Source organism: Pollachius pollachius, assembly GCF_949987615.1.
Source record: "Pollachius pollachius genome assembly, chromosome: 4".
Taxonomy (NCBI): Eukaryota; Metazoa; Chordata; class Actinopteri; order Gadiformes; family Gadidae; genus Pollachius; species Pollachius pollachius.
The window spans coordinates 13311887-13326942 of NC_136937.1; the positions used below are offsets into that span (position 1 = coordinate 13311887).

Here is a 15056-nt window from a genome sequence, read left to right on the forward strand (position 1 = left end):
CCTCGGCATCCCATGAGGGTTGCCAGCTATGGATGTTACGATGTAAGCCTGCTTTATTTATAGACTTTCACTTGCTTTTATGGACGTTCTCATTTTATTTATCTTTAGATGAGTTCTTACATACTAAACAGGTCTCACCATGTCACAACCACTGCAATATGCAGTGGCTATGTCTATACTAATGTAGACTTTATATTATATTGGCAAAACCTTTGATGCACATCTTTTTAATATTCGTTCCCTGAGGGCAGAGTGCCACATGTTGCCAAAGAGGCAAGGGGACTCTAACATGGGGTCATTTAATGTCTGATTGACTGTGGACGAGTCCAACGAGTGGCGAGACCAGTTTCCAGACCGGTTTTTGATCTCGCTTCAGCTGCTTAATTTGTTTAGATCAAATTGTCTTTTCAATGAGTCTCAATGTTCTGAGCCATGAGACTCAATCGAAACCCAATTTCATAAAAACAAAGTGGGGCAAAAATTGTTTGGGTTGACTTAATATTGATATTAGATTAATATATTAATATTTCCGATGGCAATAATTAAACAACACTAGTGGATCCAACTATCTAAGATGTTACCACGTTTTGATGTAGTCTTTAATAGACTTTATAGCTGTGATTTTGGCAAGTTAAGTTCCCCAAACCATTTAAATTCTAATAAAAAACAACAACTAATGGTTTCAACCGACTCTTTTTTTTTCATTCCCCAGGTTAAAGTCTCTGCTGAAGATTCACAAAGTTGTATTTGTCACATGCATACAAGTATGCAGTGAAATGTAAAAGTGACAGTGTCGCAGAAGCGTTGCAATACAAGACAAAAAAAGAAAAGATACAACGTGATTTCTATGCTATAGCAGCATGTATACAGTGTAACAATGAATGAAGAGGTGACTTTATACAATGTCCAATGTCTGTCAGGCCCTTGTAGTGTTGTTTGTTTGATTGAACTGAGGGGCTCACTGGTAGGGTGGGCATTGATGTTCCTGATGGCCTGTTGGAAGAAGCTTAGTTTAGCCGCTCCATTCGTGTTGCGTGGCAGCAAAGGAGTCTGCCTGACTGTAGCAGGCTGAACAGACCATTTAAAGGGTGATGGGGATCCCTCATGATCCTGCAGGCTCTGGTCCTACACCTCCTGGTCTACAAGAGGTATAGCACAATATCCATTTGAATAAGATGGATATTGTGCTATTGAACATATTAAAATACATTAATGTTGCAAACAATATATATTTAAATGTTTTTTTTCAGTTTGTCATTTATTTAAAAATTCAAATTCTATTATTTGAATAAAGATGGACTAACCCGATTCAAATTACCAAATACTGCACATGAGTGTCTAATCTTGTTATCATTCTATGAAATAACTGGTTGCTGCATACTTGTATATTCATTACTACCGTCATTGCCTGACACACTGTGAAAATGTATGAAAAATAATTAAGTGCATTCATTTTCAATAAAATAACACTGAAATAAGTATTCTGAAATAACTATGAAGTAGATATTTTCATCCACAGCAACATACAGAAATAATTTTAGGCAAAAATATGTGTGTGTTTATATATATACATACTGGATCACTGGGCCACTATTTAGTCACTTTATAATTTTTACTTTACACGATGCACTTTATATTCATATTGTTTATACCGTCTGTTTTGTTTGCCCCCTTTGTTCTGTTTGCCTCTACTTTAACATTTACATTTTTGTTTTCATTAGTTCTTTGTATTTTTATTGTATTTCATATTATCCAGTGTTTTCCACTGCTGCTGGGCAGTTGTAAAAAAGGAATTTCCCCTCTGGTGGATTAATAAAGTTGTTATCTACTCTCTTTCTGTCTGAGGCCGTCGGGGAATGGGGCAATGTCGGGGGCTGTGCGCTCTAATTTCTATCACATGGTGAAAATTAAGGAAACATATTGACTATCAATTTAGGTTCAACCGTGCAATATTTATATAAGGGTTCTCCCCAAAAACTTTAGGCTAAAGTGGCTCTGTGCCACCATACTCCTTTCCAAAGCCACCATGCTACATTTCCTAATAGGGCTGTCACGATGCAGACATTAAGTTTACGTCGTCCCATTTTTCCATATAATTTCTGTGACGGTTAAATTAGTTACAAAACATGTTTTATTGGAATAAAACTAAAGTGCTTTGTGTAAGAATTGAGTCTCTTTCGGATCAGCTCTTGGTCCGAGTCCAACTGTGCTGGAATTTATGATGCGGTCGCATGGTAGCGCCGGTGTGAGCGCTCAATGCACACACCTGCCACCAATGTTCCCGTTAAGACAGACCCCTTTGAAAGGGCTAGCCTTCAACAAATTATCATGGAACTAAAAAGGTGGTTTGTACATTGTGCAAAGATAATTGTTTATTTATTTATTTGTTTTTGTTTGATCTACATATAAATTTTCACAATAGTATAGAGTCTATCATAGTGATTTGAGAAGGCTATTTAAGTGCAACAGGAAAGGCAGGCCTTCTTTGAAGGCTGATCATAGTGGTGGGCCTCCTTGTCAACTCATGTTTGGAAAGTGTAAGCAGTTACTCCATAGGTTAGAAAGCCACACAGAAGTCTTTGTGACATGCAGAATCTTGTTTCTTATATTCTGCAAATAGTTCAATCACTTCCTAAGGTTGACAGATAACTTTCAGTTACATATTTTTATGAAACTTTCATGACTAAACATAACCACAGTTAGTTAATTGCCATACAGATCTCCCTTCAGGGCTTTTACAAATGAAAGCACTCTTTGGAAGTCGATTGACAAGACTGTAACAAAAAGTGATGAGTGCTCGAAAATGGTATGTATATATGCAACACTACACCCATATTAATATCGTGTTTCGTATAAAGTCTGGTGCTGTAAGCACTAAGCATTGCCTTAAGGCTGCCAGTTACAGTTATAATAACGTTAATCTGTTTATATCTATTTCTTCAGACATTTCTACTTCATTTTATGTGATATCCCTGATTTGCAGTATCGAAATGAGGCAGCTCAAAGTGTATTGTGAATTAAAAAATATTAAATATTGATTTGTGGAAAACTATTAGTGGCCTATTTGATTTGCTTTATCCTGGGAGGTAACAATTTTGTACACATAAAACTGTGCGGTGTGCTATTATTTAAGACAGAATAAGCAATGCGTTAGAATTCATACTCATGTGCGTATGGAAATAGTAAGCAAGTAGGTAATAAACCCCATATGAAATATAAACCAAAGCTATAAGAGGGTTTACCCATCATGCCCATATTGAGTGTGGGCTTACCCTGCGGCCTAGTATATAAGAGGACCCAGAGGGATGAACAGCTCTCAGGGCAGTTGAGGAAGAAACAGCTAGTGGTAAGTCAGAATGTAGATACAACTCTCATGCATTAAAACCTTAATGCTCTGTTTGACATTCACTTAATATTCTTGTGTAATTTAGAGATTATTATAGTTATGCAAAAATTATGTTATCACCTACGACAGCATTGAGTAGCCAAGAGTCAATTGATGAGGTTTTTTGATAGATTAATTAATTGTATTCGGTTATTTAGTCTGTTGATATAAAACTATATGTCATGACGTACAGGTAAAGGTCCTTTTATATTGAACGCGATTGTTCGTTACATATTTTCCCACGTCAATTAATAATAACAAATCGTGGAGCTGAATGGGACTACACCGTCTCATTTGAGGAAAAGGGGATTTAAATCACATTTTCATGGCTTTTTAGCCTATGAATCAGCTTAACTAATCACACTCTGGTATCTTTTTCATTGTCACCATGGACACTGTACATGTTGTAGGATAGGCAAAGGTAGCAGGTTTTAAAATTTGTTCACAAAGTCCTCTTATTGCATCCATAGCGGTAAACTGCATTCATAGAGCTATAATTATACCTATCTGTTTCTGTATTGATCATTTATGTCGATAGGATCGATAGGCTCGACAAGCAAATGTTTCCTTGCACTGCGGCATGTGAATATAGGTTACTTTCGATAACATGATTCTTATTTTAATGGGATTATCAGTAATTAAAAAATACTCGAATGTTAAAGTCCATTTCTGCCAAGTCCGTTTCACTGGTGCAACCAAAACCTAACCACTGGACTTTTAAACAAATATAATCTATTGACCACATGCATTGAATGACCAATGCATGTCATACAGTGTGATTGTACTTAAGGAAATATGAACCAGAATTGACAATACACTGCACGTCATCATGGTGCTACAACTTTCCTCTGTCATGTGAAATTGTGCAAATAACATGTCTTTCAATTTAAGGGCTGACACTTGAAGATTTCTTATTAGGAAGAAGAACAAGGTAAGAGTTATTTCACCCAAGCCATATCGATCTGTATTAGAACAATTTGAGCATATGAGATACATAAAAACATTTCATCATCGTTGGCTTACAGTAAGCTGCCACCATGAGTACGGATGCAGAGATGGCCTATTACGGCAAGGCTGCGATTTACCTCCGTAAGCCAGAAAAGGAGAGGATTGAGTCCCAGAGTAAGCCATTTGATGCCAAGAGTGCTGCATATGTGGCTGATGCTAAGGAGCTGTACGTCAAGTGTACCATCCTTAAGAAGGATGGTGGCAAAGTCACTGTTAAAGTCTTGGCTACAGAGGAGGTAGGCTTCTTTTAATTTATTGCCATGCAGATATTTTTTTGACACGTTTCCAAATTTCACCTTTTTTGTGCCAATTTTAGGAGAGGACAGTCAAGGAGGACGATGTTACACCCATGAATCCTCCCAAGTACGACAAGATTGAGGACATGGCCATGATGACCCATCTCAATGAAGCCTCTGTGTTGTATAACCTCAAAGAGCGTTATGCAGCTTGGATGATCTACGTAAGATATTTTACCAACTAAATGAAGTAAAATAATAATTAACAATATCACAGATCATATTGATAATCCTCTCTGAATGATTTCCTTCAGACCTACTCTGGGCTGTTCTGTGCCACTGTAAACCCGTACAAGTGGCTCCCAGTGTACGATCAGGAGGTTGTCAATGCCTACAGAGGCAAGAAGCGTATGGAGGCTCCACCCCACATCTTCTCCGTCTCTGACAATGCAATCCAGAACATGCTTACTGGTATGTATAAGCAAATCTGGCAGAAAGAAATGTAATGATGCATGGTCGAAATGTTTGAATAAATGTAATGTAACTTTGATTGATTTATTTTGCAGATCGACAGAATCAGTCTGTCTTGATCACGTAAGTTTATAACTGTTGATGTTTAGTTGGATGATTTAACATTACAAGTAAAAAATTACCTCACAAAAAAATCTCAAGAAGAATCAGACAATGTAAAAAAACTCTAAATTGCCTCCTTTTCATACCCAGTGGAGAATCCGGTGCTGGAAAGACTGTGAACACCAAGCGTGTCATCCAGTACTTTGCTACCATCTCAGTGAGTAGTGATAAGAAGAAGGACCAAGCCCCTGGAAAGATTCAGGTATAATTTAAAAACCATAAAATCTGTACACAATATATATAAAAATAAAACATGACAGACAGGAAACACACAAGGGATGTAGGATGCCCTGAGAACTGAGAATCAATACTGGAAGTTTCCTCTTAGGGGTCACTGGAGGACCAGATTATTGCAGCCAATCCCCTGCTGGAGGCCTACGGTAATGCCAAGACTGTGAGAAATGACAACTCGTCTCGTTTCGTAAGTACAAACTTAGTATGTCAACCAAATGTAATTACGTACTTGATCTTTGACAAAATCTGAAATTAGGCTTTTCTAAACAGGGTAAATTCATCAGAATCCATTTCGGTGCAACTGGTAAATTGGCCAGTGCTGACATTGAGACGTGTAAGTATATTGTATGCAAATAACATCAAATTAACTCTCATTATGGGGGGAATTAAAGGGTAGATTGCTAGTTCAATCTCCAGCTTCTCCTAGCTGAGTGTTGATGTGTCCCTGAGCAAGACACTTAACCCTAACTGCTCCTGACAAGCTTGCTGTCGCCTTGCATAGTTGACTCTGCCGTCGGTGTGTCAATGAGTGTATTAACCGATGTAAGTCGCTATGGATGAAAGGGTCTGCTAAATGGCCTAATTGTAATTGAATAGGTTTTGATCTAGTAATGTGAAACAAAACTTTATACTATTTTTTAAAAACTTGAAGATCTGCTGGAAAAGTCCCGAGTGACATTCCAACTTCCCGATGAGAGAGGCTATCACATCTTCTACCAGATGATGACCAACCACAAACCTGACATTGTTGGTAAGATTAGTAGTAAGAAGTAAATTTTGCAGTAAGATATATTGTTATATAGGGTTGCCTTTAACTTATCATTCAGGATTTTGAATTAGATAAATAACAATTTAGGGTTTCAATATTTTTGTCCCTAAAGTTAAATTTGAATCATTAAAATGACCATATTCTATTTTCTGCAGAAATGACCCTCATCACCACCAACCCCTACGACTTCCCCATGTGCAGTCAGGGTCAGATCACTGTGGCCAGTATTGATGACAAAGTGGAGCTGGATGCTACTGATGTGAGTCAATGTTTACAACTGCCTTAAGTAGCTATTTTAATAGGCCGGGACTAACCGGGACCAAAAAATGTCTTGGGACTTTGGGCCGATCAGAAAACTCGGAGGGCTTTAACTCAGTGTTACAGCCTGCAGACTCTACTCAGAATGGTTGCAGCCCGAGCTCAGTGCACTCTGCTCTGTCCGCGTACAGCAGATTCAAGAAAGCTCTGTATGTTACAAACCAAAGTAGAGTTAATAGAGGCTCTTAATATTCTTGGAATTTAATTTCATATTATATACTTGGTTTTCCTACAGGATGCTATTGATATTTTGGGTTTCAATGGTGAGGAGAAGGTGGCCATCTACAAGTTTACTGGTGCTGTGCTTCACCACGGTAACATGAAGTTCAAGCAGAAGCAGCGTGAGGAGCAGGCTGAGCCTGATGGCAATGAGGGTGAGTTGAAAAACAACCACTGACATTTCCGAAGTCCAGGTTTGCTGTAAATAAATGTATTCACTATCTGTACAAAAGTCTCATCATTCTTTCTTTCATTTAAAAAAATGCAGAGGCCGACAAAATTTCCTACCTGCTTGGTCTCAACTCTGCTGACATGCTCAAGGGTTTGTGCTACCCCAGAGTGAAGGTCGGAAATGAGTTTGTCACTAAGGGACAGACAGTACCTCAGGTATGTTAATACCATATATTTTTAAATATTTGTAATAATTGTAATGTACTAGTAATGTGTATGTATATCTAATCTTCCACCATGCTCTAGGTGTACAACTCAGTGAGCGCTCTGGGCAAGTCTATCTATGAGAGGATGTTCTTGTGGATGGTCATCCGTATCAACCAGATGCTGGACACCAAGCAAGCAAGATCATCCTATATTGGTGTGCTGGATATTGCTGGATTTGAGATCTTTGATGTAAGATTGCATTTTTTATTATAACAATTTCCCCGGCTAAAAGCAGTGTCTACCTGGATGAACATTTGCTAAACTGATGTTCTCTATCAGTACAACAGTATGGAGCAGCTGTGCATCAACTTCACCAATGAGAAACTGCAACAGTTCTTCAACCACCACATGTTCGTCCTGGAGCAAGAGGAGTACAAGAAGGAGGGTATCATCTGGGAGTTCATTGACTTCGGCATGGACTTGGCTGCCTGCATTGAGCTTATTGAAAAGGTAAACATCATTGTATAACTAAATATCACAATTGTATGTCTGATTCAAAACCATCTTAACGTCATATTTCCTGATATTTCTTTCTAAATAGCCAATGGGCATCTTCTCCATCCTTGAAGAGGAGTGCATGTTCCCCAAAGCCTCAGACACTTCCTTCAAGAACAAGCTGTATGAACAGCATCTTGGCAAAAACAAAGCATTTGAGAAGCCCAAGCCTGCAAAGGGCAAGGCTGACGCTGACTTCGCCATGGTGCATTATGCTGGTACCGTGGCCTACAGTGTCACTGGCTGGCTGGACAAGAACAAGGATCCCCTGAACGATTCTGTCATTCAGCTGTACCAAAAGTCCTCAAACAAACTGCTGCCTGTCCTGTACCCACCTGTAGTTGAAGGTACATATTCATACCATGTAACCATAGTTTATAACTGTTCATCCATTATATTATAATACCCATTTATTTTGAAGCCATTTATTTTGTTTATATTTTATAAACAAAAACAGGAACATTTTTACTAATTACCAATAATCTGAAAAACAGAGGTCGGGGGTGCAAAGAAGGGAGGCAAAAAGAAGGGTGGCTCCATGCAGACTGTGTCTTCACAATTCAGGGTAAGGATCAGCAAGCAAATGAATGTACAAATATATGTAATTTGATACCAAAGTTCATATGTATTCTCTGAATTCGTTCTTTATCAGTTAATTTGTATTAAAGTCATATTTTATTCTGTGATGTGTCTTAAGGAGAACTTAGGCAAACTGATGACCAACTTGAGGAGCACCCATCCTCACTTTGTGCGTTGCCTCATTCCCAATGAGTCAAAAGTACCAGGTAATATTTCTTCAAATAATCTCAACATTCGAGGTTGGTCTTGTAGTAGGATATAGCAAAATGAATGTCATATTTTAAAAGTAAGAAATCTATAACAATTCACAGGAATGATGGAGAACCACCTGGTTATCCACCAGCTGAGGTGTAACGGTGTGCTGGAGGGCATCAGAATCTGCAGAAAGGGATTCCCCAGCAGAATCCTCTATGCTGACTTCAAGCAGAGGTATTAGCTCATTGACAGAACAATTATATTGTCACGATTATACAATAACTTTATGTACATATTTAAAACTTGTTTATATACCTTACTTTTAAACACTTAACATTGCACTCCTACAGATACAAAGTACTGAATGCCAGTGTCATTCCCGAGGGTCAGTTTATTGACAACAAGAAGGCTTCTGAGAAACTGCTTGGGTCCATTGATGTGCCTCACGACGAGTACAAATTTGGACACACCAAGGTCTGTTTATTGTTGTCAAAAAGTATATAAGTACTTGATTGAAAGCCACTCTCTGACTAGATGTTTTTCTTACCTTAGGTGTTCTTCAAAGCTGGTCTTCTGGGTACTCTTGAAGAGATGCGAGATGAGAAGCTGGCGTCTTTGGTCGGAATGATTCAGGCTCTCTGCAGAGGTTATGTCATGAGAAAGGAGTATGTGAAGATGACAGAGAGGAGGTATGTTTTAAACATAGTGCTCAAAACTCATACAGGCTTTAAGATACTGAGTGCAAAATATGACTGGTTCATTTTATTTGATAGGGAAGCAATCTACACTATTCAGTACAACGTTCGCTCATTCATGAATGTCAAACACTGGCCATGGATGAAGGTGTACTACAAGATCAAGCCTCTTCTGAAGAGTGCTGAAACTGAGAAGGAGCTCTCTGCGATGAAGGAGAACTATGAGAAGATGAAGACAGACCTGGCTACTGCCCTGGCAAAGAAGAAGGAACTTGAGGAGAAGACGGTTTCTCTACTGCAGGAGAAGAATGATCTTGCACTGCAAGTGGCCTCTGTAAGTAAAAATATGTATTTGTCTCAACATGTACACACAATAAGATACATGTGATATGACATTTTATATGACATTTGATATGACGACACAATTTAAACAGGACGGAGAAAATCTGAATGATGCTGAAGAGAGGTGTGAGGGACTCATCAAGAGTAAGATCCAGCTGGAGGCTAAACTCAAGGAGACAACCGAAAGACTCGAGGATGAAGAGGAAATGAATGCTGAGCTTACTGCCAAGAAGAGGAAACTGGAGGATGAATGCTCTGAGCTCAAGAAGGACATTGATGACCTGGAGCTTACCTTGGCCAAAGTGGAGAAGGAGAAGCATGCCACTGAGAACAAGGTTTGTCAAGATTCTTTGAAAGAAGATCAAATAAAACAAAATACAAATAAGCATGTATTACACATCATTTTGTTTGGTTCAGGTGAAGAACCTTACAGAGGAGATGGCCTCTCAGGATGAGAGTGTTGCTAAGTTGACAAAGGAGAAGAAAGCCCTCCAAGAGTCACATCAGCAGACTCTTGATGACCTGCAGGCAGAGGAAGACAAAGTCAACACTCTGACCAAGGCCAAGACCAAGCTTGAACAGCAAGTGGATGATGTGAGAAAAGCTCATGGAAACGTTCAATGAATATTAGTAATGGAGTTGAGTGAATATTCAATATTACATTTGATTGTTCTTAATTATTTTCAATTATTGACATCCAGCTTGAAGGTTCTCTGGAGCAAGAGAAGAAGCTCCGTATGGACCTTGAGAGATCCAAGAGAAAGCTTGAGGGTGATCTGAAATTGGCTCAGGAATCCATCATGGATCTTGAGAACGACAAACAGCAGTCTGACGAGAAACTCAAAAAGTAATGGCATCAAACAAATCATGCTACTTATTTGAATGATTCATATATTCAGATGTAAATGATTTGTATGTTACTTAGTTGTGTGGTATTGTTTCATCATCAGGAAGGACTTTGAGACCAGTCAGCTTCTTAGCAAGATTGAGGATGAGCAGTCCCTTGGAGCTCAGCTTCAGAAGAAGATCAAGGAGCTTCAAGTAAGACAATTTATATGACAATCCCACATAAATGTTCCATAAATAATGGTATATTATTACAAAATATGATGTGTTACTAACTTATTAGGCCCGTATTGAAGAGCTGGAGGAAGAGATTGAGGCTGAGCGTGCTGCTCGTGCCAAGGTTGAGAAGCAGAGAGCTGATCTCTCCAGAGAACTGGAAGAGATCAGTGAGAGGCTTGAGGAGGCTGGTGGAGCCACTGCTGCTCAGATTGAGATGAACAAGAAGCGTGAGGCTGAGTTCCAGAAGCTGCGTCGTGACCTTGAGGAGTCCACCCTGCAGCATGAAGCCACTGCTGCTGCTCTGCGTAAGAAGCAGGCTGACAGTGTAGCAGAGCTGGGAGAGCAGATTGACAACCTCCAGCGTGTCAAGCAGAAGCTTGAGAAGGAGAAGAGCGAGTACAAGATGGAGATTGATGACCTCTCCAGCAACATGGAAGCAGTTGCTAAGGCCAAGGTGAAAGATGTTAAAATACAATTAATGTTTAAAATACAAATACAATAAATAAAATTTCAATATAGTTAATCAAATATAATCATATCCAAATAATTATGACAAATCGTTTTTGCTAAATACAAATTTAATCACCAGGGAAATCTGGAGAAAATATGTCGTACCCTTGAGGACCAGCTGAGTGAAATCAAGGCAAAGAGTGATGAGAACAGTCGCCAGATAAATGACATCAGTGCTCAGAGAGCAAGACTACTGACAGAAAATGGTACGTACTTCCTTCAAACTTCCATTAGCATATAAAGTAATTTAAAAATAACCCTTTACTAGGGTAGTATACTAGGGTTATTTATAACCCTAGTATAATACCCTGCACTATCTCCAAATATTGCAAAGAAAGCGTATTCAAGGATGTGGTATATCTGTGTTATTGACATATTTGCATGAATATGTATGTCATGACATAGGGGAGTTTGGTCGTCTGCTTGAAGAGAAAGAGGGTCTCGTCTCCCAGCTTACCAGAGGCAAGCAAGCCTTTACTCAGCAGATTGAGGAGCTGAAGAGGCTCAATGAGGAGGAAGTCAAGGTATACCATAATTTCAAATCATCTGACTAAATTGTTTCAATATTTTGTGGCAGGCTCTAAATTGTTCCCCTTTGCAGGCCAAGAATGCTCTTGCTCATGGTGTGCAATCAGCCCGCCATGACTGTGACCTTCTGAGGGAGCAGTTTGAGGAGGAGCAGGAGGCCAAGGCTGAGCTGCAGCGTGGAATGTCCAAGGCCAACGGTGAGGTGGCTCAGTGGAGGAGCAAGTATGAAACTGATGCTATCCAGCGCACTGAGGAGCTTGAGGAGTCCAAGTGAGTCATACATTTAATACATAGTTCTTTTAGTAGACATTAAATTTGATGAATGTGCACAATTTAAGCCAAGTTATTCATTAACAGAAAAAAGCTGGCCCAGCGCCTTCAAGAGGCTGAGGAACAGATTGAGGCTGTGAACTCAAAGTGTGCCTCTCTGGAGAAGACCAAACAGAGACTCCAGGGTGAGGTGGAGGATCTCATGATTGATGTGGAGAGGGCCAATGGACTGGCTGCCAACCTTGACAAGAAGCAGAGGAACTTTGACAAGGTGTGTTGTCATTCATTGAGATGGCAGTTTTAACTGTATTATTCTATGATTTTTCTTCAAGTGATTAACATGTACCGCTATATTAACAATATTGTGCAGGTTTTGGCTGACTGGAAGCAGAAATATGAGGAGGGCCAGGCAGAGCTTGAAGGAACTCAGAAAGAGGCTCGTTCTCTCAGCACTGAGCTTTTCAAGATGAAGAACTCCTATGAAGAAGCTCTGGATCAGCTGGAGACACTGAAGCGTGAAAACAAGAACCTGCAACGTGAGTTAAACTGTTCATTTTGGCAGAAATGTTTCCAAGATTACTATATATGTAACTTTAATGGAATTGATCACAACAAAAATATGTAACCCTCGCAACAGAGGAGATTTCGGACCTGACTGAACAAATTGGTGAGACTGGAAAGAGCATCCATGAGCTGGAGAAATCCAAGAAGCAGGTGGAGACAGAGAAAAGTGAGATCCAGACAGCCCTTGAGGAAGCTGAGGTGATTCTAATAAAAATAGAAATAAATTGGGACATACCTTTGTTATTATGAAATTGAATATGGCATGACTATGCCAACATTGGTTTATAATTTAGGGTACTCTGGAGCATGAAGAGTCCAAGATTCTGCGTGTCCAGCTGGAGCTCAACCAGATTAAGGGTGAGGTAGACAGGAAGCTGGCTGAGAAGGATGAGGAGATGGAACAGATCAAGAGGAACAGCCAGAGGGTCACTGACTCCATGCAGAGCACACTGGACTCTGAGGTCAGGAGCAGGAATGATGCCCTGAGAATCAAAAAGAAGATGGAGGGAGACCTGAATGAGATGGAGATCCAGCTGAGCCATGCCAACCGCCAGGCTTCTGAGGCTCAGAAGCAGCTGAGGAATGTTCAAGGACAACTGAAGGTATTACCCAAACTAGTGTCCAGGACATAATATATGGACATTTGTTTCCTGTTGTGACATATTCCATGGTGTTTTCATGTTCATTTTAGGATGCACAACTGCATCTTGATGATGCTGTCAGAGGAGGTGAAGACCTGAAGGAGCAGGCTGCTATGGTGGACCGTAGGAACGGTCTCATGGTGGCTGAAATTGAGGAGCTGAGGGCAGCTCTGGAACAGACAGAGAGAGGCCGCAAAGTGGCTGAGCAAGAGCTCATTGATGCCAGTGAGCGCGTTGGACTTCTGCACTCTCAGGTGAACAAACAAACAAATATTCTTCCAAGAAATGTCTGCATGTTTCCTAAAATATTTAGCAAGATTATACGTCTGTCATTAAGATTGCAAACATTGACATTCATTTTTAGAATACAAGTCTTCTGAACACAAAGAAGAAGCTTGAGACTGACCTGGTCCAAGTCCAGGGTGAGGTTGACGACATCGTCCAGGAAGCCAGGAATGCTGAAGAGAAGGCCAAGAAGGCCATCACTGATGTAGGCTTGCTATTATTTGTTAATTCATTGAATTGGACATTGCTTGAACTCTCAATTAATATGTTATATTTCAAATTAGGCTGCAATGATGGCTGAGGAGCTGAAGAAAGAGCAGGATACTAGCTCTCACCTGGAGAGGATGAAGAAGAACCTGGAGGTCACAGTGAAAGACCTGCAGCACCGCCTGGATGAGGCTGAGAACCTGGCCATGAAGGGTGGCAAGAAGCAGCTCCAGAAACTGGAGTCCAGAGTAAGATACTGGAACAAATGGTTGTATTCACAATTCCAGCATAATAAGTATATTCATTGAAAATATTTGATTTCTTAAGGTGCGTGAGCTGGAAACAGAGGTTGAAGGTGAACAGAGACGTGGAGTAGATGCTGTTAAGGGTGTCCGGAAATATGAGAGGAGAGTGAAGGAACTCACCTACCAGGTATGCCAGTTTATATTGAAAATAACCTTTCAATCAATGAACGTCATAAAAGATTTCAGTCAAGAGTCTGGAGCATAACCATTTGCATTACTTTAGACTGAAGAGGATAAGAAGAATGGTGCTAGACTCCAGGATCTAGTTGATAAGCTACAGCTGAAGGTGAAGGCTTACAAGAGGCAGGCTGAGGAAGCGGTAAGTAGAAACAACATAAGATAATCAGGTTATTGAATACATTTTGGTACTTCTTATTTAAACAACATTTGAATGTTCCTACAGGAGGAGCAGGCCAACTCTTACCTGTCCAAGTGCAGGAAGGTTCAACATGAGCTGGAGGAGGCTGAGGAACGTGCTGACATCGCTGAGACTCAGGTCAACAAGCTGAGGTCTAAGAGCCGTGATGGCGGCAAGGTAAGTTCCTCACTCTATTAGCCCATTGACTCAGAAGAAATTAAATGCAAACAAAAATGCTGGTTGTTTAATGTCTTACTTTTGTTTTCTTCCCCAGGGAAAGGAGGCAGCTGAATAAGATGTAATGCATCATTGTACATTTATAAAGGCATGTCATAAAATATGACTTCTTGTTCATAATAAATTATGAGCTGCAATAAAATATTATTACATAGCATCTTTTTTTGTTGGTAGTTTCACTAATTACTTTATTATTTTGAGTAACAATGGGCGATTCATTACCATTTCACCAACTTTTGAATTTGAATCTGATCAGTCAATATTAATAATACTCATATGAATACAGAATTGGACAAATAAGCACAACTCGGGTATGGGTACTAAGAAATATATTATAACAGAAAATGATCACTGAGATATGATTTGTTGTTTAATGATTCAAGATTGTGCAGTGCAGAAGGTTTACATTTAAGAGATGAGAGTTCATACTGGGGAACAAACAACCCCCCAAGAAAATCAATAAAGTTACTTTTTACCTCCTGATTCACAATGGCACAAAAAATGCACCCATGTTAAATGGGGTGGTAGTCCTTTAACCTG

At 39.7% G+C, this 15056-nt stretch overlaps 1 protein-coding gene across 3 annotated transcripts; it reads left to right on the plus strand.

Moving 5' to 3' along the window:
- Positions 1–4422: 4422 nt before the first annotated feature.
- LOC307074062 (myosin heavy chain, fast skeletal muscle-like) lies at positions 4423–14574 on the plus strand (the record flags this gene model as incomplete). 3 transcript variants are annotated; one of them, XM_079734057.1, is made up of 39 exons in its annotated part: positions 4423–4629; positions 4710–4853; positions 4944–5100; positions 5196–5223; positions 5353–5464; positions 5591–5683; positions 5767–5830; positions 6149–6247; positions 6421–6524; positions 6819–6957; positions 7071–7189; positions 7280–7429; positions 7520–7690; positions 7782–8082; positions 8230–8300; positions 8433–8520; positions 8626–8743; positions 8860–8983; positions 9062–9198; positions 9283–9538; positions 9639–9881; positions 9964–10140; positions 10248–10393; positions 10497–10587; positions 10676–11065; positions 11201–11327; positions 11527–11645; positions 11723–11919; positions 12007–12190; positions 12290–12455; positions 12557–12681; positions 12777–13085; positions 13175–13378; positions 13489–13614; positions 13694–13864; positions 13944–14048; positions 14145–14240; positions 14325–14456; positions 14554–14574. In XM_079734057.1, 39 exons carry the CDS (start codon positions 4423–4425, stop codon positions 14572–14574), a joined length of 5811 nt encoding a protein of 1936 aa, XP_079590183.1. The 3 variants fall into 3 exon arrangements, with proteins under 3 accessions (XP_079590183.1, XP_079590185.1, XP_079590184.1); XM_079734059.1 differs by having other exon boundaries at positions 5353–5458; XM_079734058.1 differs by having other exon boundaries at positions 4713–4853.
- Positions 14575–15056: the final 482 nt, after the last annotated feature.